The sequence below is a fragment of the Aethalodelphis obliquidens genome, unplaced genomic scaffold (genome assembly GCF_003676395.1).
Source record: "Aethalodelphis obliquidens isolate GAN/ISIS:26980383/991018 unplaced genomic scaffold, ASM367639v1 scaffold31, whole genome shotgun sequence".
Lineage (NCBI taxonomy): Eukaryota > Metazoa > Chordata > Mammalia > Artiodactyla > Delphinidae > Aethalodelphis > Aethalodelphis obliquidens.
The window spans coordinates 17,221,271-17,230,911 of NW_020837975.1; the positions used below are offsets into that span (position 1 = coordinate 17,221,271).

Sequence of the window (9,641 nt, forward strand, 5' to 3'; positions counted from 1 at the left end):
TAACTGATTCTCCAACTCAATTCAACGGGTATATCTGAGCATCGTTTAGGTTAAAGGCACTGTGCAAGGCCCTGCAGTGGATACAAAAGGTAAACCACACTCCTTCCCAGGGAGCGTACCAAGGGGAAAAAAACAAGACTAGTGTAAAAAGACTGTACAGTAAGTGCTAAAAGAAAGGAACTAGTTACTGTAGAGTTGGGGTGGGAGGTGCAGAGAGAAAAAATAACCGCTCAGAAGGGCCTACGAAGGAGACAGAATTAGATAAGTGTTTTGAAGGGCTGTGGCTTGTGACGGACAGAGACACGATAAAGAAGAGCATCCTAGGAAAGAGAAACAGCTTAAATTCTTTGCAACACAAGTTCAAATTATCCATTAGAGTGAGTTAACTTTATAGATGTCGAGGGTCCTTGTGATTCTATTTAGGTTCTGATCCTGTTTCCAAATTCTAGACCCTTTATGCTATTTAGACAACCCTGAAAGTATGTGAGAAGTGCCAAATTAGTGATATCTGGAGACATACAAATAGACATAGATGTAAACGGTTCCAAATTTCAGGGTCACCTTAATATTCCTAGAGTAGTTTTTCTTCGTTCTTCCTCTTTTTTTTTTTTTCTTCCTCTTTTAAAGTAAGTGTTATCTTTAGTGCCGCTAGGGCAATCTTTCTGTCTTTGCTCAGCTTTCTTTCACATTCCGAACTTTCCTCCAGGTGTGTTCACAAGCGACACCATATTTTCTGTAGCCAGTCGTCCAGCCACCTCTTTCACAGAGAAGACTGAGGATTTTAGGCCTCTGTCCTATAAACATCCTTAGGATATCTGTACCCACCCTTACATTCTTCCCTTCACTATCTTTGTCCATGCTGTTCGCTCTGCTTGTGAGACTCTTCCCCAGTTTCTACCCAGTCAATCATTCTACCCATATCATCTTGAGAGATACTCTTGTCTTTCAAGAGGCTTGTCTGTTCAGTGTTATGATCTATTCTCGGAGCAGGATATTCAGTTCTAACAGTCCCACAGTGATGTTACCTCTTGTTTCTTTTTCATTGTCTTTCTACCCAAATGGTCTTCAAAATGCCACACTTCTAACTTAAGATTCAAGAATTTCCCAGCAGGTGTAAATCTGCCTAACGGACCCGACTCTACCTAATGGATCTGTCTTTTCTGGAAAGACATAGGATTTCCCATCACTGTGTTCCAGCCCTAATCTGAAATAACTTCGCCTTACTGTACTCTAAGTCAGGTTTTAAGAAAATGGGGTGACTGGTACTTGGCTCCTTCTTGAGCTCCACACACTGGATCAGGTTTTTAACTGGGTTGGTGGGAGTCTGTGGGTACATGAGGCAGCTTGAAAGTCGCTAACCACAAACTCACAGCTAAGTAGGTAAACAGTGCTGTGCAATCTGGAAGTTCTGCAGGCTGTGTCACGGGGTAAAATGAGCGATCATGGAGGTTCGAAGGGGATTGCAGCCGTGCAGTCGAGAGATTGATACGAGCCGTCAGCATCTGAGGGAGAGGAATCTGGTACGAAGAAGAGGAGTAAAAGTGGCGCAAGCACTGAACCATGTGCTCAGAAATGGCTAAAACGGTAAATTGTACGTTATGTATATTTTACCACAATTAAAAACAATAGTGTAAGTAAAATGAAGTTCTGGGGCGAGGGAGGAGCAGCAGAAGACTGTGGCTAGGATTTTAGGGAGGTGGGGAGGCAGGTGGCAAAGTACGTTACTACGGGATGCAGCAGAAAGCTGGGGTGTTGAATTAATTCAGGCAATTATACAGAACAGAAAAGCCAGAAAAATTCCCTCTTCCCTCTTTTTAAATCACGAGGCTACTGAGAGGTAAAACTGTGCAAAAGGTTAGCTTACACTGTGTGATGATCACAGATGAGCATGATTATCTAGTCGATCCTGAAGAGGATTGCTGATTCTGACAGTGCTGATGGACTGTTACAAACTAGCCTTGCAGATGGCCATCTGGTCTCCTAGAGAGAACAGAAGACTTACCCAATCACTCTCGGTCCATTATCACTTTAGCCATGTCCTGGGCCTCACTTTGGGGTGTTACTAGCAAGGAGCGATAAAGGTCAGTAGCAAAAAGCAGCAATGTTCATGCCAAGTAGCTTGATGAAACTGACGTTCCTTTTACTCCTCTCTCTTCTCATTTTGACCATCTTACCTGCGGCCTCCTTAATATGCTGTTTGCTCTCTTTCAATATTTTTTTTTTAAAGGAGCCTAGCCAGATCACACTACCTCCTCAAAACAATTTGATAAGAAGGGGATGAGGCAGACCACTGGCAGCTGCCCCTAAGGTCTCTGTGTGCCGCATGGGGCGACAGTTGCCAAAGGGCATTCTTGATGTGGTTATTATACAGGTAAAAATAAATCCTTTAATAGTAAATTAATTAGTTAGTGACTACTAATTAATGAGGGCTACCTACATTTAAAAAATAGAATTTATACGGGCTTCCCTGGTGGCGCAGTGGTTGGGAGTCCGCCTGCCGATGCAGGGGACGCGGGTTCGTGCCCCGGTCTGGGAGGATCCCGCATGCCGCGGAGCGGCTGGGCCCGTGAGCCATGGCCGCTGAGCCTGCGCGTCTGGAGCCTGTGCTCCGCAACGGGAGAGGCCACAACAGTGAGAGGCCCGCATACAGCAAAAAAAAAAAAAAAAAAAATAGAATTTATTAATAATATTAACACTCTGGTAGAAGTCGTTTCTACTCTTGGCTCTTATGTGTGAAGCAGAGCTGGCACCCAGCCTCTCTGAAGCAAATGGATGAGTAAAATTGTAGCGTTTCCCTCCAATCTTTTGAGCCAAGAGGGGGAAATTGTGTACCTTTTTCTATCCTGTTTCTTTGTTCTTCCTTACCTCTTGATTGATCTTGTATGCTGTTTCTAGTAGACCTAAGTTTTAGAACGTAGGTGAATTTTGTGTTAGTTGAGACATTTCTATGTAAAAACGTGAAGGTATATTAAAATAAATGATATTAAACTTGGACTTGCAAAGTATCTGAACAAATAGGAAAGAATGTTAAAAGAGCAGCAGTCTACACCTCCTGGGATATATATGGTGAAACAGTAAGTTCTTTCCACATAGGCAATGCCTGTCATGTGGACAAAGGCCCAAGAAAAGTTACATGCACGGTCGGGTCATTTGCTGGAAGATGTAAATAGGTCGTATGGGCTCCTTCTCTTGAATTCGAGAATTCCTGAAGTGAGTTTCTACTTTGAACAATCAGTTCTGACCTGCAAGAGTCATAAAGAGCTTGGGGACTTCCTGCTGCAGCAGGTTAGAGCAATACAGTGTGAAGATTCCTAATGCAGCTTCAGCCGCCCTGCCACAGAGCCTTCAGAAACTTCAGAGGCCTTGCTTGGCATGGAACTCAGGGATCCTTATCTCTGGGAGGTACTTGATGTTCCAGAAGGACATAAAAGTTTTCCACAGTTTTTCTTTCTAGCTTTCCATTAGCCCAGTCTAACCCCCCGATCCCAGTCTGTGGACTTAGCTGCCACCTCCTGGGTCCTGGGCCTCCCATTTCCTGTGGTTCAGGATAGCCACCCCCCTTCTCGTCATCTGTGTTTCTCCTGGAAAAGTTTACAGCAGTTAATGGGTCCTCGGGTTATGGGATGTCGATAATGTTCCTGTATTGCCTCGCTCATGCCCACACTCATAATGAACTGATGGTGGTCTCTGAACTGGTCTTCAGTCACTCATTTACAGAATCTTGATTTACTCTGTAGTGGGTTGGCCACATCCATTTTGTCTGTCTTGAGTAACTGACCAGAAGCCTTTCTCAAGAGGGGGTAATTATGAACCAAATTATGTGATTCCCCCACTTACGATCCTTTCAATGACTTCCCTTCGCATCGAGAATAAATCAAACTCCTTAAATTAGCCTTCTCTGCCTGCTTCTTTAGTCTCTCATCTAGCTGGTGAGAAGGAAGCATCTATGTCGAGACCTGCCGTCACCCACGAGCCTTTCCATGACTGCCTGTCACCCAGTTACTCCCTATCACATGATCTCATTTTATTTTTTTCATAGCACTAACCACATCTGAAATTATTCATTTCTCTTCTGCCTCTCCCAAGTAAGTGCCTTGAGTAAGTGCCAGGATCTTATCTGTCCTGTTTACTGCCTACAAGAGTGCCTGCCTACAGCAGATGTTCAACGTATATTTGTTGACTGGAGATTCTTCTTTTTTTCTACCTCTTTAATGAATTAATTTATCATTGATTTTAAGCTAAAAGAGCATTATTACGAAGAATATTATAGTACTAGATTTATTATTCCATTCTTTCTAAATATCAAATCCCCTTTCCTTAAAATTTAGAAACTGCTACATATTATCTTTCGATTTCATTTATTTGTATCTATAGTTTATGTTCTGGACTGGTAGCTTCTATTCTGGGAACACCTGCTGATGTCATCAAAAGCCGAATAATGAACCAACCGCGAGATAAACAAGGAAGGTAGACAGAAAGTCTTCAGTATCCATGGATCTGAATGTCTGTAATAATATTGTTCTTTAAAGACCCTTCCCTGTATTTATTCTTGATGGAAATGTATTTTTGTGTTTACATGTGTGCAACCAGGAAGTTGTTTTTATGCAGTTACCTGCTTTGTGTCTGATGGAAAAGTACTGTGCCTTTGGGGAAATAAGCTAATTTACCCATCGTGTTATTTAGACACAAGGTGTTTATTATGACCTTGTTGTTTTCAAAGAGTTTTTGAAAATATACTCTGCTGACAATTTCCAGAGCACTTCCTTCAGAAGCTTATGACTTAGAGGTAACATGGGTAATTTGACCTGATATAAAACAGTATGTTCTCTCTGGAAGAGATCAGGTGGAGTGAATTCTAAGTTATCAGACCAAGGATGGGGTGAATCAGGAAACTCAACCTTGAAAATATCTTTAAACCCAAAAGAGGTGCTCTCTATATAAAGAACCACCAATATTATTTTTTCTAAGCTAGCAGAAAATAGTTAAGTAACTTTTCTTAGACCATTTAAACATTCTATTTATACATCTATTTACACATAAGAAATTTAACAAAATTGTCTTCTTTCCTTTTTAGGGGCCTTCTGTATAAATCATCAACTGACTGCTTGATTCAGGCTGTTCAAGGAGAAGGATTCATGAGTCTCTATAAAGGCTTTTTACCCTCCTGGCTGCGAATGGTAAAGTTAGGTTTTTCCTGCCTTTGTTTTTGTTTTCTTTATATTGATTCTTAAATCACTTTTCCTTTCTAAATATTTTCCTTTTCTCTTCTGGCTTTTGGCATGGTTCTGCCCCCAATCATAGTTCTTTCTTTCTTTCCTACATCTCTTTTCATTTTCTTTTACCTCCAAGTCCCTTGGTAGATTAAGGTAAAATAATTCAGTTACATCAGAAATGAATAGGTTGATATTATGTTGTTAGAAAGCCAGTGGATAGATTGTTCTGAAATGTAAAGCCTTTTGCTATTTAGCCAAAATATTGTACTTTGAGACAGGTATACAGATTTCATTACTAGAGACCATTCCTATCAAAATGTTACTGTTTCAAACAAAATTAGTTACTTTGATGATAAATGTTGCATTACCCATTAATACTTATCACCACAAAGCTCTGCTTAGGAAGAAAACATTATATAATTTTTATTTGGTCTAGATGCTATTTTTTATTGAAGTGAACTAAGATGTAGAATTAGATAGACTTATGGAAGTAACATAACAAATATAATAAAAACAAGGTACTCAAGTATTTGGTAAGTTTGAACATATTTGAAAGAATGGATGAGTTATGGGTTTAGAAATTCAAACAATCAATACTGTACACAATATGATATAATAATATTAACTGAGCACCTACTCCATGCAAAGCCCTGTACTCAATGCCTGGCTTTGGGATGAACCTAAGAGTCTCAGCCCCTGCTCCAGTGCTGGAGCTTCCAGTCTAGGTCAGGAGCTTCCAGTCTAGGTCAGGACAAACACTGAGTAAGAAACCAGCAGCAATGAATGGAAGAGTCGGGGGCATGGGGTGGGGATCCCTGGTGCTATCAGAATATATATAGCAAGTAAGGACAGCCTAGCCTGGGAGATTAAGAAAACCTCCTTGGAGAATGGACTTCTGAATTGAGATGTGAAGAATGAGTAGGACTTTGCCAGGTCAAAAGGGCAGAAAAGAACATTCTAGATGGAGGAACTAGATGGAGTGGACAAAGAATATGACACGTTCAAAGAACTGAAGAAAACCCAGCTGTCCAAGGCACGGAGACGTGGAGGAGAGCAGCACAGGGTGAGGCCAGAGACAGGCAGGGGCCAGATCAGGAGGGGCCACAGGACCCCTGAGAGTGAGGGGCATTGGCTTGATGACGTGTGCACTTGTAGCAAGACCATTCTGGCTGCCATGCGGGTTGAGGAAAGACCAGGAGTAGTGACAGATGACAGGTAATGATAACTTGGACTGGAATATAGCAATGGGGACAGAAGAAGATAGAATTTTAAAATATTTAGAAAGGAGCTAAAAAAGAACATGACTGGATGGGGAAATGGTTGGAGAAGGCAAGGAAAAGTCGGGCTTCATTCCCAGATTCCTGCCCTGAGCAAACAGTGATATAATTTCCTAAAATGGGGACCATTTGCAGGGAAGAAGATTTTGTGGTAGAATGACAAGTTTAGTTTGGATATGGTAAGTTTGGGATACTCATAGGTCATCTAAGAAGAGACATCTAGATGACTAGCTTAATATATTGGCCTGGATCTTAGAATCATGAGGATGGAGATTGAGATTTGAGCACTGTCTACACACAGATAATAACTGAAGCTTTGGGGATAAATGACAGCACCAAGGGTAGTAGGTATCTATCTATTAACATGAAATTAATAGCCAAAGCCCTTGGCAATATCTGATACAAAAGCATACCTAAGTTGTGAAATACAATTTTGATTGTCTTGATTGTACCTTGAAGTTATCTCAAATCTGTGGCTGTTTAATGGAAAGGAAGATATTGACTTGGCCTGCATGAACCAGGCACTATTACAAGTGCTGGTAACACCAAGAAATAAGATGTTTATTTTTTTTTTTTTTTGCGCTAGAGGAGCGTACAATGTGATGGGAGAAGATAGACACGTAAGTAGTTAAAATTACAGAAATTATGAAGCTAATATTACTAAATCACTTGGTATATGGCCAGTGCTATGCTAACCATGCTCTCAGATTAACTCACTGAATTCTCCCAACTATCTATTTAGTAGGTTACTATCATCTCTCTCTTCTATAGAGGAGGAAACAATAGCGTAAAGTGTCTGAATAACTTGACCGGTCCGGGTGGTTAGTAACTGTGGAGGCAGGGACTCAAACCCAGGCAGTCTGACTCCAGAGGACATAGTCTTACTAAAGAGGCTACCAGTGCTGTGAACAAAAGAGGAGAACGCAGGTAGTGGAGTAAAATGGCTTGAACTCTTTGGGAAGTCCCAGAAGGCTTCCCAGAGGTGATATTTGATCTGAGCTTTGAAGGATCAGTAGGTGTTTTCTTGATCAGTAGGTCAAGAAAAGCATGAGGGGGCCACATGAGCAGGGGCACCAAGTCACGTCTGGTGAACTGCAGAAAATTCCGTGCAGCTGGACAGTAGGTCCTCAGCGGGCAGGTGGTGGGAGGGAACGCTAGAGGAGCACTTAGGGACCAGGCTGAGAAAGATCTTGGGGGGCAAGTTCAATAGTTTAGGTGAAACTCTGCAGGTAGCAAGCATCTGTTTGAACATGCAAGCCATGTGCTAAGATTTGCTTGGGGACAAGACTACTGTGGCAGCAATGTCAAAGCTACACTGAAAGCTAGAACGCAAGAAAGGGCGTTTCGGCAGTGGTCTAGCCAGGAGATGATTGTAGAAATGGAGAGGAGATGGATTCCAGGAACATTTGTGCTTGACTCCACAAGACTTAGTAAATGATCGGATGGAGAAAGGGAGGGAGAGAGAGAAGGAAATGGGACTTTGATGTTTCTAGTGTGAGAGACTATGAGGACGGGTGAGACCACTGATGAAAAACAAAATCGGTCAGGAGAAGTGAGGGGCAGGGAGAATATCACGTACAAAGGAGCGCTGAGACCAGCTGATCTGACCCATTCTCTTTATACGTGAGACTCACGAAGTATACATGACCCCAAAAATGAGTGCTTAATATATGACAAGCTCTGTGCTAAGCTCTTTGCACACATTAATTATTTTTTTAAGTCTTACAAGAACCTAGTAGAATAGGTGGGGTTATCCTCCTTTTTCAGATTAGAAAAACATGGCTCAGGGTATATAAGAAGCTCACTCAAGTTCATGTAGCTAGTAGATGGCTGAGCTGGGAATTAACTGCAAGTTTGTTCAACTCTAACTAAACCCATGCTCCTAACTAAGACAGTATACTGAATTTCTCAAGATCCTACAGCTCATTATAGAAGTTTTAAAAGAAAAGAGACAGGTCGTGGTGATGGAGAAATGTTACCAGAGACAGGCTGGATTACCACCACAGATGACTAGGGTGGCACTGCCTTGTTGATCTATCGCAGTGCAGAACCCTGAGCTTAGAAGCCTAACTCCTGAGCACTTCCGAGTAAACTGGCCTTGCACATACAGATGCCCTTCAGCCCAGCTCGTTGAAACCGATGACTGGACCACAACGTTGGCTCAGCCACACTGAGACATACACTTGGCCAGTGATCCAGATGCTGAAGTCCTCTGGACAGCTAACTTCAAGCTATATGGGAGCCAAGTTATAATCAGAAGGTTGCTTGCTGAACACAGAACAATAACAGGAAAAGCTTATTTGTGAACTTAATATTGAAAAAGATACACCCAAGAGCACTTATGTGTTGCGCCCCACAGTAATAGGAATGGAGAAAAACTTTTTTTTTCCAGCAGTTACGACAACATGGGTTCACATACACTTGGATTATTTTCGGTGGTACAACTATGCCAGTGAGGAAAAAACAAGTAAAAGCATGTACTGGCCACACGCGCGTCTACGAAGAGTCTCAGTATATCCCGTTTATATACTATGCGTGCTACTTGGCTGTATGATCTTCCTCTAACTCCTCTTCAAAACCCAGCTAAACCCAATCCCAGTTCCTTCCACTAGTTAGAGAAAATATGACCTCGCTTTGCTCAATCCCTGATGAATATTTATTTCATTTGCATATAGTTTGGGTGCTATGAAGAAGTCTGATTACCAGAGCAAGTAGGAATGATTGCCTAGTCCATTCTTAACTAAGACCTCTGCTTCTAGATCCAACTGCAGTCATATCCTTGGCTCACTTCATTTTTATTGTCACAAGACTGTGGTTTCGTCACAACTTCTTTATTTTGTCTGTGTCTTCGTACATTTCACTAAGATGTCTTCTCCTAAATCCACTATTATATTCTCAGTCTACCAGTATAACTTGCTCAATATTTCCAAACACGAATGACATAAATATCACTTTACAAACTTTCTAACCAAATACATTTTACATTCTAATTGCTTAAGCTTATTTCTCCACTCTAATGTGATCAGAGTTCCTCTCTGATCAATATTATGCATAACCTATCAACCAAACCAGATGAGGACTGGATCCGAGACACACTTTCTCTGATGGCTGCTTCCAGTGTTTCCTCGGTGATTTTCCCTCTGTGTCTTTA

General features: G+C 41.6%; 1 protein-coding gene across 4 annotated transcripts in view; it reads left to right on the plus strand.

Annotated features, from left to right (window-relative positions):
* Positions 1-9,641, plus strand: part of SLC25A27 (solute carrier family 25 member 27) — a 29,794-nt gene that overhangs the window by 14,796 nt on the left and 5,357 nt on the right. For 3 of the 4 annotated variants that reach the window (XM_027127440.1, XM_027127442.1, XM_027127441.1), the window contains exons 7-9: positions 4,375-4,467; positions 5,075-5,177; positions 7,077-7,110. In XM_027127440.1, coding sequence (XP_026983241.1) covers positions 4,375-4,467; positions 5,075-5,177; positions 7,077-7,106 — 226 coding nt within the window. In that variant the 3' untranslated portion in view covers positions 7,107-7,110. The remainder of the gene's footprint in view (positions 1-4,374; positions 4,468-5,074; positions 5,178-7,076; positions 7,111-9,641) is intronic. The other variant, XM_027127443.1, reaches the window with a different exon arrangement.